Source organism: Erinaceus europaeus, chromosome 16 (genome assembly GCF_950295315.1).
Source record: "Erinaceus europaeus chromosome 16, mEriEur2.1, whole genome shotgun sequence".
Taxonomy (NCBI): Eukaryota; Metazoa; Chordata; class Mammalia; order Eulipotyphla; family Erinaceidae; genus Erinaceus; species Erinaceus europaeus.
In genome coordinates this window covers 20,056,380-20,072,953 of record NC_080177.1, presented here as the reverse complement: position 1 = coordinate 20,072,953, position 16,574 = coordinate 20,056,380, and the positions used below count along the sequence as shown (strand labels likewise).

The window sequence follows — 16,574 nt, the reverse complement described above, 5'->3', positions numbered from 1 at the left end:
CACAGCTCACCTAGGGTGCTGGCTTCTCTAGCACATGCTCAGTGAATTGAGGTATTTTTTGTTTGTTTGCTTGCTTGCTTGCTTGCTTGCTTGTTCCTCCCCACACATATCAGGGTTTGTTTTGGACCCTTTTTGTGACTCTACAGGGGAAGGGGCAGGGACCTCCTACCTAAAAGAAACAAACTCTTGGCTTCTTAAAAGTGACATAACATAGGGATGGGCGGTAGCGCAGCAGGTTAAGTGCACATGGCGCAAGGACCGGACCTAAAGATCCCAGTTCTAGACCCCCGTTCCCCACCTGCAGGGGGGTCGCTTCACAAACAGTGAAGCAGGTCTGCAGGTGTCCCCCTCTCTATTTTCCCCTCCTTTCTCAATTTCTCTCTGTCCTATACAACACAACAAAAGTGGAAAAAATGGCCACCAGGAGCAGTGGATTCATAGTGCTGGCACTGCGCCCCACTGATAACCTTGGAGGCAAAAAAAAAAAAAAAAGACGTAACAGGTGGAAGCAGTACAGACAGTTATCAGAAATCTCTTTGTGAAGTAGCAACTGCTAATACAACATAGCATTAGATTGTTTATCTGAAACAAAAAAACTAAGTGCATGTGGTCTGGGAGGTGGCGCAGTAATAAGGCTTTGGACTCTCAAGCATGAGGTCCTGAGTTTGATCCCCGGCAGCACATGTGCCAGAGTGATGTCTGGTTCTTTCTCTCTCCTCCTATCTTTCTCATTAATAATAAATAAATAAATAAATAAATAAAAATAAAAATCTAAAAAAACTCTATGTGCAATTAAACTGGATAGTATATTCATAAAGCATTCCTTGGTTTGGGAGCATATAGCATTAACATCTCCAAGGCTCATTGCCTACTGTGTGCTATTTCCAGTTTGTGGGAGGTGGTTGAGGAAGGACTGTTTCAGGGGCCTGAAATTCACTAACCCTTTCCACAGCAGTTGCTCACCTGTTAGCTTCTGTTCACAGGGAAGAGAATGGCTTTTTAAAATCTCAGTTTCTACCTCTTGCTCGAGTCAACTCCAGTTTGGAGAACTCAGGTCTGGCATATACATGTTTCCCTTCCTTTTGTAATTTTTATGACTTCATGTGTTTTCTTGGAGAGTATAAAATGTCAAGTGGGAGTTTTTGTTTTTGTCTTAATAACTCAATAAATCTTTTTTTATATTTATTTTCCTTTTTCTTGCCTTTGTTGTTTTTTCATTGTTGTTGTAGTTATTGATGTCGTTGTTGGATAGGACAGAGAGAAGTGGAGAGAGGAGAGAGAGATAGACACCTGTAGACCTGCTTCACTGCCTTTGAAGCGACTCCCCTGCAGGTGGGGAGCCAGGGGCTCAAACAGGGATCCTTACGCTGGTCCTTGCACTTTGCGCCACCTGTGCTTAACCTGCCGTGCTATCGCCCGACTCCTAACCCAATAAATCTTATATCTAATACCCAGGTTCTTTTTTTGTGCTGCTTCCTCAAAGAATCAACTAGAAAAGTAGCCAGGAGAGCAGATGCCTCTCCTATAAGCTCCAAAGACCAAGGAAATGAGAATTCATGTCAAGTTCTCAGACGGAGCCAGTGGAGGGAACACCTTGTCTCCACTGTATAAGGTGCTTTGGTATCCAGCATGTTTTGAAAGCAAGCCGCCACCCTTGGGTTTCCAGGGGCCACCTGTGATGTACGGCATAGTGGGGAGAGGGTTCAATTTCAAGTCCATTCCACTAGCAGCTTCTCCAAAGCAAAATGTCTCTGATTCCAAAATACGAGTCTATAAGGAAATAAAGGACTCTTATGTACATCTCAGTTTACATAGAACTTTACTTCTCAGATAATTGCTATGGCAAGAAAGCTATGTTTGTAACCACTTCTAAAAAGTTTAGCTACGATAAATTCAGCACTTTCTAATGATCCTTGGGTCGAAATGACTTTAATCACAAAAAGAATTATCTTCAGCTACCGTATGTTTTCAGCAACAGCTGAATGACTCCAGGACCATCCGCCATCCCTACAGGCTGCTGTAGATGCGTTTGATGGCATCGGCTTCTTCTCTGTCTAGGATGCCTTTCTCCACATACACGTCCGCTTGCTGGTTAATGAAGTCCCTCATCTTAGAAAGGTCGTAATCTGGAAAATATCAGCAGCGTATCGTGGGCAAAGGTTTGGAAAGACCATGTCCCAATTACAATGACTGCTATTAGCTCAGAATCACTTTGTGTAGTGACACAGCGGGAAGCATTTGAGTTCTTGACATGTGTGGGGGTACTCTAATTCCACATCTTGTTTACAGTTTTTGTGCCATTTCACCTGCTCTTTAGCACAGCCCTGCCCATGATTCAGGTGGGGACTATCACTCACTTGATCAAGAGAGAAGGAAAACAGGCATGCAGAGCAGGGCTTTGCAAAGATTAGTGCTTATCCCAATCCGCTGCGACCCTGGTGTGGAAGTGTAGCTTTGCATTCAGTAGGTCTGAGGTCCAGATTCTGCATTTTAAACAAGTCCTCAGGAGATTGTGGTGTTGCTGATCAGGGAACCACATTTGGGGTATGAAGAGCATATAACGTAAGTGACTCGTTTAAGGGCACAGGGGTAGTTAAAGTTATGATCAGAACTTCCTGAACTTGTGACAATTCCCCACCCTCAAAAAAAAATTAAAAATTTTGATTTTCATGCAATTTGAATTACATGAATGGAGAAAGAAGCCAAATCATAACCTCTTTCTAGTTCCTCTGTTCTACTTAAAAAAAAAAAAATCTAGGGAGCTAAGTGGTGGTGCACATGGTAAAGTACATAATTACAGTGCATATGGACCCAGGTTCAAACCCCTGATCTCTTCCTGCAGGGTGGGGGGTGGGGTGCTTTATGACTGGTGAAACAGTACTGCAGGTGTTTCTCTCTCTCTTCCTATCTTCCTCTTCCCTCTCAATTTCTCTCTATCCCAAATGAATAAACCAATAATCTATGTAAGTCAACTCACTCACAAAAAGCAGATTCTCTAAGGCTATCTGTATGGTATCTTTCTGAAGGTTAAACAAACAAACAAACAACCCCCCAAAAAAAATCCAAACTCTTATCTTCCCTTGATGTCATTTAAAAATGGAAAATGCAGAATCATAAAAATAAAATTCAAATCACTTGAATTATGTTTATCACAGATAACAGTTTAATTTTTTGTTTGTTTGATTTCTTTTTAACTTCTCAAACAGATCTATGCTAACCCAGAATTGAGATCAGGGTGCATAGAACAATATTTTAGCTAGATTCATTCACTTAATTTTACAAGGCAAGCATTGATTTACTTTAGAAACACATTTTTTCCTTTTCTGCCAGGCCTTTGCTGGGACTTTGTGTCTGAATGATTCCAATGCTCCTAGTAGTCAGTCTCTCTCTCTCTCTCTCTCTCTCTCTCTAGCTAGAGGATGAGAGATAGACAGAAGGAGAGAGGAGAGAAACAGTACAACCATATTGCTCCAGGTGAGCTGTCTTCAGGCCAACTAGGCAGCTCTAAGTCCCTGCATGAAAAAAAGCAGACACGCAGTCAGCCCCAGTACTCACAGGTGCAACCATGCTGACTAAAGAGCGAGCCATTTCCTCAGCTCCAGAGGAAAGCATTTACTCCCAGCTGGGTCATAGTTGTGAGGATCCAAGGGAACCTTCAGCACTGAGCACCTCAAACTATCATTATTTGCACCTCACTCCACCCCATGAGGTAAGTGTTAGTGGCCCTCCACCCCCTACCATCTTTCAGTCTTTCAGAGAAGAAGAAACAGGACTGAGAAGACAATCTCTTGCTGGGTCATGGCAGAATCAGGTTCTGAGCCCAGATTTGTCTGTCTGTAGTCTCTACTTTGACCCCTCCATGTCCTTGCTGCATGAATGCAAAGCATCTGACAGGAACAGAACAAACGCCCTGTGCGTGCTTGGCTTCTCTGTGGTTGTTGCTTTGACTTCCCTTTCTCGCAGGCATGAATGAGCTAGAGGGTGAAGTTCAGGTCTGTTTGGTGTGCTGTGTGGCCCACAAAGCACCGAGAGGCAGCTCTTCTCTGTCACTGGTTCCAGTCAATGCTGGCCCTTCCCACTCGGCTGCAGGATCTTAGTCTTCAGTGAGACTGCCAAGAGCAGATCCAAAGGGGTCTAGGTGATTGGAAAGGGCGAACAGGAAAATGTATTCCTGACCTTTGAAATGGGAGGAATGTGTCTTTGGAACAAAGCAATCCATGTGTGCTGTGCTTTTGCAGAGGAGGCCACTGGGGTCTCCCCAGCTCTGTCCTAGCTGGTCATTGGAGCCCAGAGCTCAGCAGGCACCTTGATTCAATTTGATGCTTGTTTGCTCATAGGACTCTGCTTTACCTCATAAAAAAAATGCAGGTGGTCAAGGAAGCAAGTGGCTGAGAAGGCAGAGAGCACTCTGTGATCCTCGGCACTGTATATGGCTAGAGTGGTACTTTGGTCTTTCTCTTGTTAAATAAATACATGAAATAAATAGGGACTGGCAGATGGCTCACCTATTTGAGTACATACTTTACCATGTGTGGTGAATCCCCTGGCACATGGGAGGGCCATGCTGGTACCAGGAAGAACTCCATGAATAGTGAAGTGTTGCCCTCCACCAAGTGCGTGATCTCCTGGTCCATTTCTAGTGGTGGTGTCTCTCCATCTCTATCTCTATCTCCGTCTCCATCTCTTATCTCTTTCCCTCCCTCCCTAGAGAACTTCTTAGCTCTATTTTATGTTGGTGCTGAAGACTGAACCTAGGATCTTTGGTGCCTTAGGTATAAAAGTCTTTTTGCATAATCATTATGTTATCTTCCCAGCCCTCTCTTTTGTTTCTTTTTAGTTCACCTCTCTATCTGAACTTAAAATGAAGAACAAGAGTCTAGGAAGTGGTAAACCCAGTAGAGAGCACATGTTACAATGCACAAGGACCTGGGTTTAATTCCCAGTCCCAACCTGCTGGGGGGAAGCTTTACGAGCAGTGAAACAGTGCAGGTATCTTTTTCTCCTTCTCTATCTCCCCTCCCAATTTCTCTGTCTCTATCAACAAAAGAAAAAATGGGGGGGGGGGTAATTGCTGCCAGAAGCAGTGGATTTCTCATGTAGGTACTGAGCCCTAGTGATAATAAATAAATAAAAAATTTAAAAAGGAGAAGTTAGGGGTGTGGATAGATAGCATAATGATTATACAGACTTTCATGCCTTAGGCTCTGAGGTCCCAAGTTCAATCTCCCACACCAACCGCACTGCTCGGGGTGGGAGGGGGGTGGTGGAAATCTGGCAGGAACACTGGAATTGTGCAGATGCAAGATCCTGGCACCAGAAACACAAACTTGTCTTTCAGTGTGCCAGAGAGAGAGGGAGTGCTAGTGTGATATTTATGGTTGTCTATTTGTCAATTTGCTTCTATGTGTCTTTGTTCCCTGCAGTGCTGGGAGTCAAACTCAGGCCCTCATATCTGCAAGGCCTGCACTCCACACTGAGCCACACCCCTACCCCCAGTTCAGTTTTTTTTTTAAGGCTGCATTAGATTTTATTGCCACCCTCACTATTTCATCACAAGAACCTCCTTTCCTGGAATTGGGTCACTCAGGGTCCAGCCACACATAGCAGCAGCTAAAGGTTAATTCTAAATTTTCCTGCTTACTCAGCTGTCATCACTGTGTGCTTTGAACCTCATCTGTCACAGAAAGCAGTCAAGTGGACATGAAGGCCTTTGGGGTATGACTCAAATGTCTCCCTCACTGCCAGTGGACCCAGGGGAGCATCAGACCCAACACTGACATTCTGAAATTTGCTCACAGAGCCTCTGACATGCAAATCCTAATTTGTGCCTCACTGGGTCAGTCATCTCTGGAACTGAAAGACTGTATTACATGAGGTGGCTGGTTATGTCTGATTCACATGCTAATTTGTGAAAGAAATAACATCAACCCTCCAACGGTTGCATGCATTGGTTTTCAAAATGCATTTTGATATATATACAGCAGTGCATTCACCCTAAGATTAAAAGAAAAACAACAACACACTAAGCAAAACTTGGACTGGAGTTGGTGTACTGCACCAACGTAAAAGAAAAAGTATTTCGTCCAGCATCTGAAAGGCACCTGAAGCCTAGCTGGGTTCTGAGAGGAGACTCAGTGCCATCTGAAGTCAGGAGAATTTAACAAGAGCTGTTGACGGATGGTTGAAGTCTGCAGTTCACAACCTTGAGAGAGCCTTACCATCTTTATTCCCTTTTTTGTTGTGCTTCTTCAGCCACTCAATATTCTTTCTGATGGCTTCCAGATAGGCCTCTGTTTTCCCTGGAAAAGGTGTGAGAACCTATTATCAATCATTGATAAGGTCTTTTCAAACTTCACACTCGCTTGCAACCATAAAGGCACTGGACTGATGGTGGGCGCGTGAGATGGTACTCCTGAGGAGATTGTGTGTAGCTGTGCACGTGTCTATAGGGTGGATGCCTGGGAGAATGGGTGCAGGTGAGGCCCCAGGGGAAAGGGCCAAGCAGTAAACATCCACCCTCACCTCCCACCTCCACCCAAGGTCACTACTAGTCTGAGGAATAGGTGGAGGAGAGTTTCAATTCAGTCCAGAAGCTACACAGGTCCCTATGGTGCCCAGATTGGGTTATTTCTGGTTCAGGGAGGGTTTTTGAAAACAAGAACATTAGCTGATCAAGAACTGAATCAGCGTGGAGGGTAGAGGCAGACCTCAGAGATGGCTAGGTTCAGCTCCAGACTTCTGCAATAAGCTTAATACTGCAGTCAAGCCAGTCACATGAATTCTGATGCATAGAAAAGCTATCTTTAGGGGCCAGGTGGTGGCATCTCTGGTTGAATGCACATGTTACAATGTGAAAGGAATCACCTTCAAGCCCCTGGTCTCCACCTGCAAGATTTCACAAGTGGTGAAGCAGGGCTGCAGGTGTCTCTCTGTCTCTTTCCCTCTCTGTCTCCCCCTTCTTCTCAACTTCTGGCTGTCTCTATCAAATAAATAAAAAAAATAACAGCTATCTTTACAGGGTGGGGGATAGTATAATGATTATGCAAAAAGGCTTTCATACCTGAGGTTCCAAAGTCCCTGATTCAACATCCACCACCCCCCTAAACAAGAATTAAGGAAAACAAGCAAACAAGTAAACCTGTCTTTACATTACATATAAGCTGTTAGTGTACAGTAACATATGTTTAAAAGCCCATACCTTGTTCACAAATAAAGCTAAAAAGGAATGCTGTCATCTGAGCCTTCAGAAAGTCATAATATTTGTTGTGAAAACACACTCATTTGCCTTGTTTAAAAACAATGCAACACCTTGGTTAAGCATACATGTTACAATGTGCAGGGATCTGGGTTTGAGCCCCCAGTTCCCACCTTCGGGGGAGAGCTTTGTGAGTGGTGAAGCAGTGTTGCAGGTGTCTCTCTGTCTCTCTCCCTCTGTCTCTTCCCCTTCTCTCTCAATTTCTGGTTGTCTCTATCCAATAAATAAAGACAGTAAATTAAAAAAAATTAAAATTCAACATCTTCGAAGCACAGTAAAGCAAAGTGCAGTGAAATGAGGCCAGCCTATACTTGAACAAATATATCAGCATACAAGAGATGTTAAGTGAGGCTGAATCTCTTGCTTGGTGTAAGCCAATAGATAATAGAAGTCTTCTGCCTCATCTGCAAGCATATGTAAGCAGCATATGCAAACTCAGGTGCAGACTCAGCTTGGGTCTCATTTCAAAGTCTGAGTGGTAAATCTTAGATCTTGTTCTCCTTACTCCCCTGGGAGTTAGCTTTCTCCTAGGGACATGGCGAGAGACTCCCAGGTGTTGCAGAGTGGCACCTTGCCCTCTAGATGCACTGCTGTCTGTTAGCAGGTATTGTCAGCACCGTGGAGGTGCAGCCATCAAGTGACTTGGCTGAGGACACACAGACCTTGAGTCTAGACTCTGCGTTGCAATTTTCTGCTGCCTGCATTCGCTGAGGAGTAAGACTTATCTTCAGACACCGGTGTGGACAGAGCCGCTTCTGTCTTGGAGAAACCAAGTATCTTCTTAACTGGAGAAGGTGCCTACTGTTTAGTGACTGAACCAAGAGACCACCTGTTCTGGGAACTAGTGGGTTTGGTGACTGCAGAAACTCGGTGTGGTGACTGTCCACTGAGTCCCCTCTGAGCCTCCTGGCTGGATGAGCCAGGGCTGAACTTTGGGCTCCAGGATGCATAATCTCCTGTACTTTTCACCACAACCTTTTGAGACAAGTCATTTTGAGACACACACACACACACACACACACACACACACACACACTGTACAGATGCAGAGTCAGAGAGATATAAAGTGTCTGATAAAGGTAAGGTGCCTGGACCCAGGCTTGAACAGCACATCTGACCTAGACAACGACACTACTTTCAGAGGTGCCCAAGCTCTGATTGTCACCATCGATTCACCTAAGTCACCTCGCGAGCATTTCTTCCTGACTGTAGGTCTAACCTTGCCTCAGTACTTGTGCTCCATGTATGTGGTCCCCAAAGCAGCACAGGGATGCATTTAAAGGGGCGTGTGGGGGGGAGGCTGGTGAGACTTTCATGCTAGAGGCACCAAAGATCACAGGTTCAATCCCTAGCACCACCAGAAGCCAGAGATGAGCGATGCTCTGGTTAAGAGAGGGAGAGGATGGGGAGAGAGAGAAAAGGAGAAGTACTTGTACAAAAAAGAAAGCCACTTCCCCTACCCCCCCTTTATTTTTGACACCAGGCTTATCACAGGGGCTTGGTGCCTACACAATGATTCCATTGTTCCTGGTGGTCAGTTTGTTTGTTTTCTACAGAAATAGAAATGGGGAGAGGAAGAGGGAAGCACATCCCTACTTTACTACTCTTGAAGCTTCTCCTCCCTGCAGGTAGGGATGGGGGCTTGAACCCTCATCCTCGTGCATGGAGACGTGTGCGCTCTGCTGACTGTGCCACAAAAATAGTCCTCTATTTCAAGTTAATACAGCTATCAAAGGCATTCTGAACAAGGAAACAGCTTTCTAAAGAATGAAGCTTTATTATTGTGTCAGTATTTAAATTAGTGATTCTCATAGGGTTTGCTTTTGTAATTAAATAATGATTTCTCACAAGCACATTAGGGATTCTGAAACTTTTTTTTTTAAAAAAATAGAAACAGAGAGGCAGAGAAAGACAATGAGAGAGGAGAGAGTAAAAGAGGTCAAAGCACAAAAGTTTCCTTCAGTGCATTGGGGGCTGGGCTCAAACCAAAGTTTCACACATGGCAAAGCAGTTCACTATCCAAGTGAGCTATTTTGCTGGCTCAGGGCTTCTAAAACTTTTGGGAACTAGGTGGTGGTGCACCTGGTTGAGTGCACATCCTACAATGCACAAGGACTTAAGTTCAAGCTGTTGGTCCCTATATGCAAGGGGAAGCTTCACAAGTGGTGACGCAGTGCTGCAGGTCTCTCTCTCTCTCTCTCCTTCTCTTCTCAATTTCTCTGTCCTATCAAATAATAAAAAAATTAAAAAGATCTAATTAAAAATCATGATGTTCAATCACTTGTAAAACCAATGAAGTCAGAATATTTGAAGGTTAAAAATAAAGTTCTGAGGTGATTCCGATGTTTGGCAAAATTTGGGAAGCAGTACCACTGGCTCGGTGCCCTCTCCCTACTGGAGAGCTAGTAACGGGAATACAGATCAGGTGTTCCTCTGCCCTTGGAAAGAAGCAGTTGGCTTCTATTTACACTGTCTCTCCTCAGGAGCTGCAACGCAAAGCTTCTATTTACATGGTGTGTGCTGAACGCCCAGGAGAGTCCTCTTTGGAAAGCAGCACTGCTTTTTTTTTCCTCCTCAAACTTATTTTAGCTTCCTTTGGGAGGAAAAAATAGCTCATGGCTGAGGTAATCTGGCACAGACTTTAAAACATATGCTGAAGCACATGGGCCAGAATCAAGGCATAATCCTACTTTTCTGGCTGTCCTGATTTTTAGAACTGAGGAAAAAAAAATTTTTTTTTCTTTGTATGTGAATCTGGCCTGAGCTGATATACTCTCCTGATCTATACCATCCCTTAGAAAAATCATAGAAATGAATATTGTTTATCTATTGAATTCTGGATATACTAAACATTATATATGTATATATATATATATATATCCTCCCCCCCCCCCCAGAGCACTACTCAGTTCTGGCTTATGGTAGTGCTGGGAGTGAACCTTGGACCTTTGGTGCTGAAGGCATGGCAGTCTTTTTGCATGACTGTCTCCCTAACCTTCATATTTGATTTTTCAGTAGTGTTTATAAAATAAATTAATCTGGGGGCCTGGTGGTAGCATAGCGGGTTAAGCACACATAGTGTGAAGTGTAAGGACCGATGTAAGGATCCTGGTTCGAGCCCCCAGCTCCCCACCTGCAGGGGAGTCACTTCACAAGTGGTGAAGCAGGTCTGCAGGTGTCTATCTTTCTCTCCCCTCTCTGTCTTTCCCTCTTCTCTCTATTTCTGTCCTATCCAACAATAATGACAGCAATAACAACAATAATGATAACAATAAGGGGCAACAAAAATGGGAAAAATGGCCTCCAGGAGCAGTGGGTTAATATTGCAGGCACCAAGCCCCAGTGGTAAATCTGCAGACAAAAAAACCCAGAAAAAATAAATTAATCTGTGTCAAGAACTGCACTGTAAACCATTAACACCATTCCCCATTAAAATGATTTAAAATCTCAGTTTAGGGAGTTGGGCAGTAGCAGCAGGTTAAGCACAAGTAGCGCAAAGGGCAAGGACTGACGTTAAGCATCAGGGTTCAAGGCCCCGGCTCTCCACCTGCAGGGGAGTCACTTCACAAGCAGTGAAGCAGGTCTGCAGGTGTCTATCTTTCTCTCCCCCTCTCTGTCTTCCCCTCTTCTCTCCGTTTCTCTCTGTCCTACACAACTATAACGATGATAACAATAATAACTACAACGCTAACAACAAGGGCAACAAGATGGAATAATTTAAAAAAAAACAACTCAGTTTAAAAATGTGTTGTTATGCTTAAACTTCTGTTTATTTCTTTTGTTTTTTGCCTTTTTTTCTTTATTTCTTTATTTATTAGCAAGGGTGAAGTCCTGAGTTCAATCCTTTGCAGCACATGTACCAGAATGGTGTCTGTTTTTTTTTTTTTTTTTTTCCCCAGAGCACTACTCAGCTCTGGCTTATGGTGGTGCAGATTGAACCTCGGACTTTGGAGCTTCAGGCATGAGAGTTTCTTTGCATAAGCATTATGCTATCTACCCTTGCCCTCTTCCTATCTTTTTCATGAATAAGATAAAATCTTTAAAAAAGAAAAAGATCGAAAAGCAGAGAGAGACTGAGAAGGGGGGCAGGGAGAGAAAGAGACACTTGCAGTACAGCCCTACCACTTGTGAGGCCTCCTTCTGCAGGTGGGGACTGCAGGCCTAAATACAGGTCCTCATGCACAAGGATTCCAGCAAGGATCCCAGTTCAAGTCCCAAGGTCCCCACCTGCAGGAGGGTCACCTCACAATTTCTCTCTGTCCTATCCAGTAAAAATGGAAAAAAAAAAAGAAAAGAAAAGAAAGAAAGAGAATGCCTCTCCAAGAGATACGGCTATAAAATTTCCATGATGTAACCAGCACACTTTGTAATAAAGGGGTGGGGGGTGGGGGTGGAGATTGAACCATTAGATTATAGACCAGACCCCACACCCCCACTGGAAAACACAGCACTAACAACTTAGAACCTGCAAACTCACTGGATGTTTTTCTTTGAGGGTCTGGTGAAGTTTCTAAAATCTTAGGAAGATATAAATTTTATATTATATAAATTTACTAGAACAGAGTAAAATTTGGACCTCAAGTAGTGTGTAAGAGTAAGGATAAAAAACAAAATTTTCCAGGGGGACAGCTCAGCAAGTAGAGCACAAGACCTACATTCATGAGGCCCCAGGTTCCACCCCTGACACCACAGATGAGCGGTGCATTGGCTTCTCCGTGATTTATAAAAATGTGTGTTTACACATCAGTGCTTTATAATTATTGGGTTAATGTGTGGTTTTTTCCTCGAAAGTTATTCAGGTTATTTAAGGATATCTGCTATCTTGGGTTTATAATTTTAAACCAAATCCTAAAAATGTCAGGCTGCAGTCATTGTAAACAATTAAGGAGACTTGCTTTGCCAGTTCTACACATTTTTTTTTTTTGCTGAATAAGTAGTATGCAGCTGTTTAAAGAAGTGTTAATTATAGTTAAAGAATGTTGCTTAGAATTCCCAAGAGCATAAATTAGATACAAAGCAATGCACAAATGGTTCTAACTGCTTGTCCTCCAAGCATTAAAGTCCACTGGACAGCAAAGACCATCAAAAGATTAAACTCATTTATCATCCCAGGAGACTCAAGACCTTTCAAAAAAGACTGCTGAGCAAATAAAGATATCATGTGTTGAATCTTTTTCCGTCCAGATGGTGCTGATTTTTTTCAGATTTGGGGCACTTGCCTCGTGAATCACCATTCCATGTGCAGTAGAAATCTTTGCTTTCGCAGTGTCACTACCAAGCGCGAGCTACTGGTTGCATACCTTTGGGCTCATCTGTCCTTCCTCTCTGGTTGGAGTTGTCATCTTTTGTGGAGTCCTTCAGGGTTCCATATTCCTTTTCCATCTTAGCTGCTTCTTCCTTGGTACTGTCTGTTTCTTCATGACTCTTCTCTGAAGGGGCTGCAATTACATTGTGCCTGGTTACAACCGTACTTCCTATCTGTTAATTAATTCTTAACATTGAGATGAACTTGATTGAGAGGGTGTAGGTAAAAGTCAGATAATTTTGTAACCTAAAAGATATCTTAGCAACTACCTAGTCCAATTTCTTCTCCCAAATTCACACAAGAGGAAACTGAGGCCTAGAGAGGAGAGGAGCGTGCCTGGGATCACCCTATAAATTAGTAAAGGATCTGGGCCAAGCTCATCTCCCTCCTTCTCTCTCCTCCCCCCCCCCACGATTCTGACTCAGTGTTCCTTAATTTAATCAATGTAGGCAATCAAATGGTAAATGTAAGGTCCCAAAGTAAATTTGAGTTTGGAGTCCAAATGAAACTAACTCTGTAGTTACTTAATCTCCCACACATTCTGAATTAGAATAGCACCTAAAGATTTGAGGCTATGGCAGATTTTTTTCTTCATGTATCATATCACTAGTCAGAGAGAGTGAGAGAAAGAAATGGGAGAGAGAGAGGAGAGAGAGAGAGAACACCACTGGACTTTTGTTGTCAAAAAGGGATGATATCCTTGCTTACTTCTCAGCTAAAATAGTCATAGGTCCTTTTTTTAAAAAATAAAATTACTTTTTAAAAAATATTTTTTATATTTATTTATTTTCCCTTTCGTTGTCCTTGTTGTTTTTTATTGCTGTTGTAGTTATTATTGTTATTACTGATATTGTTGTTGTTAGATAGGACAGAGAAGTGGAGAGAGGAGGAGAAGACAGAGAGGGCGGGAGAAAGATAGACACCTGCAGACCTGCTTCACCGCCTGTGAAGCGACTCCCCTGCAGGTGGGGAGCCAGGGGCTTGAACTGAAATCCATATGCTGGTCCTTGAGCTTCGTGCCATGTGCGCTTAACCCACTGCACTACCGCTCGACTCTTGTCATATGTCCTTCTAACAATCCTCTACTGAGCTTCGAAAACATAAACCTAGAATTAGGTAGACCATTGGAAACAATTGTATTGCATCTCTGTGATCAATAGAGAGTTTGAAATCTTTAAAATAAAAATTTCTTTTATTATATTTTTAAACTTTTTAATTATCTTTTTTATTATTGGATAGAGATAGCCAGTAATTTAGAGGGAAGGGGGAAATAGGGAGAGGGGGGACAAAGAGCGACCTGCAGCACTACATCACCGCTTGTGAAGCTTTCCCCCCTGCAGGTGGGGACTGGGGACTTGAACCTGGGTCCTTGCGCACTGTAATGTGTGTGTTCAACCAGGTGTGCCACCACCTGACCCTCCAAAATAAAAATTCTAACTAATAATTTTTAAATAAAAGATTTATTACTATAGAAAGATGGGGAAATAGTAAATCAGTTACTGCCTCACTATATGTTATATACATAAATATTTGGAGGCATAGTTTTTCATAATTATGTTACTGATTTTTGTCATTAACATTGTGGAAACATGTTTCAGATTATGAAAAAGGACTTGAACATATCACATTAACAGACTGCATATTATGTCATCAAAAGTGTGTAATGTAATTTTTGTGACACAGATACAAAATTAAATTATAAGTGTGTAATGTAATTTTTGTGATACAGATACAAAATTAAATTATAAGCATCTTTCTTTCCTTCTCCATTTTTTTTTCCTTTTTTGTTCTTCTTCTCTCCCCTGAAAGGAGATTCCTCTGTACAGCTCAGCTCCATGTCAGCCTGGGCAGGGTGACAGGTGGAGATGCAGAAGGAAAGAAAGAAAGAATATAGGCCAACTAGATCAGGGTTTAGACTAACCCAGAGGGAGGGACCAGGTGGGGGTGCACCTGGTTAAGCACACACGTCACAGTGTGCAAGGACCTGGGTTCAAGGTCCTGACTCCAATCTGCAGGGGGGGGGGAAGCTTCATGAATGGTGAAGCAAGGCTGCATGTGTCTCTCTCCTGTTCTATTTCCCGCAGCCTTCTCAATTTCTCTCTGTCTCTATCAAATTATAAATAAGTAAAAATATAAAAAAGAAAAGAGAGAAGAAAAATACTAACCCAGAGGAGAAAAAATCTGGGTGAGAAGAGCAAGTGAGGGGGCAATACACAGTGGACAGATGGCCAGGGACAGTGATCTGGAAAAGCAGTGACCCAGTGGGGAAGGACAGACAGCAAAAGAGACCTACAGGAGAACCGCCAGAAGCACTGTTCTATTTGTGACACAGCCTCTCCCCTCCCCACCCGTCACCTCCTTCACTGTAGAATGACATTTCTTCTCAAAGCCTCTTGGATAAGTTCTCTGTGCAGAGACTGGGCACAGCATAGCTAAGGTTATAGTGCTGCAGTCAGGCTCCAGAGCTTAAAACTTCTTGGAATATGCATGTCTTAAAAGAGTGAAAAATCAAGTTAAATCATACCTGGAAAAAGCTTGCTTTTATTGTCAGTAACATTTTTTTCTAATTTGTTCTTGGTCTGAAGGGCAATGGTTTCATCCAAATTTTCTAGAGGGAGAAAAGGAAGAAATGTGATTTTATTCCTTGAAAAATGATAGCAAACTTGTATTTAAAAAGTTTAACTCTATTACATAGCAATTTCATATGAACACTGCTAGTATAAAGACTGTTTTAACAGCGGGTTTTCGAATTCCTAGATGTTCAGGATGGCATCCTGAGATCCTCAAGTCCAACCTTTCATTCATCTCATTATAGAAGCCCCTCCCAGGGGGCCAGGCAGTAACACATCCACTTAAGTGCACATAGTAAGCACAAGGACTTGCACGAGGATCTGGGTTCAAGACTCTGGCTCTCCACCTGTAGGGAAGACACTTCACCAGTGGTAAGGCAGGTCTGCAGGTGTCTATCTTGCTCTCTCCCTCTCTCCCCTCCTCTCTCAATTTCTGTCTGTTTTATCCAATACCATTTGGAAAAAATGAGCAGTGGACTCAGAGTGCCAGCATCAAGCCCCAGTATAATCCTGGGAGAAAAGAAAAAGCCCCTCTGCTGGAACACATCCAGGACACCTGTAGTTTGACCTAATCAATGCCTTCTAGTAACTATTAGTGCACTGTGACTTCTCTTTGAAGAAACAAGATATGGGTGGGGGGGTCATAGACATAGTTCATTTAGTTGAATATGTTCAATATCTTGCATGAAGCCTTGGGTCCAAGTCCCAACAGCACATGGGAGCACCCTGGATGGCACTGGAGAAGTTCTATACATGACAGAGTAGCAGTCTGGGGTCTCTGCCTACTCCCCACCGATCTCACCCTAGCATCTTTTTCTCTCTCTTCCTCTGAATAAAAAATGAAAACATTGGGCTGAGGAGACCATAAATGTGTATTTACACACACATATGAGAAAATGAAAACAAGGAGATTATAAAGAAAAACACTATGGTCAGAGTTTCCGTATCTTTCCCTTAAAAACAGTACTCCTGGGGCTAGGCAGTAGCGCAATGGGTTAAGTGCACATAGCACAAAGCGCATGGACAGGTATAAGGATCCCAGTTCGAGTCCTGGCTCCCCATCTGCAGGGGGGTTGCTTCATAAGTGATGAAACAGGTCTGCAGGTGTCTATCTTTCTCTCCCCCTCTGTCTTCCCCTCCTCTCTCCATCTCTCTCTGTCCTATCCAACAACAATGACAGCAACAACAATAAACAACAAGGGCAACAAAAAGGGAAAATATAGCCTCCAGGGGCAGTGGATTCGTGATGCAGATACCGAGCCCCGGTGATAACTCTGGAGAAAAGCAAACAAACAAACAATAACAACAACAACAACAAAAACAGTACTCCTTAGCCATGACTGCAATCAGGGGGATGTTCATTTCATTGCTGTTCAATTTGGGAACTGCCAGCTATATGTGCTAATGTTGCACTTGAGATGTGCCTGGTGTACTTGAGAAACTA

General features: G+C 43.1%; 1 protein-coding gene across 1 annotated transcript in view; it reads right to left on the bottom strand.

Moving 5' to 3' along the window:
• Positions 1-1,802: 1,802 nt before the first annotated feature.
• The window catches only part of SCG3 (secretogranin III), a 36,767-nt gene continuing 21,995 nt past the window's right edge, over positions 1,803-16,574 (bottom strand). The window contains exons 9-12 of the mRNA XM_007531882.3: positions 15,085-15,168; positions 12,556-12,693; positions 6,219-6,299; positions 1,803-2,126 (exon numbers count right to left, since the gene is read on the bottom strand). Of these exons, the coding sequence (XP_007531944.1) occupies positions 2,008-2,126; positions 6,219-6,299; positions 12,556-12,693; positions 15,085-15,168 (422 nt within the window). The 3' untranslated portion in view covers positions 1,803-2,007. The remainder of the gene's footprint in view (positions 2,127-6,218; positions 6,300-12,555; positions 12,694-15,084; positions 15,169-16,574) is intronic.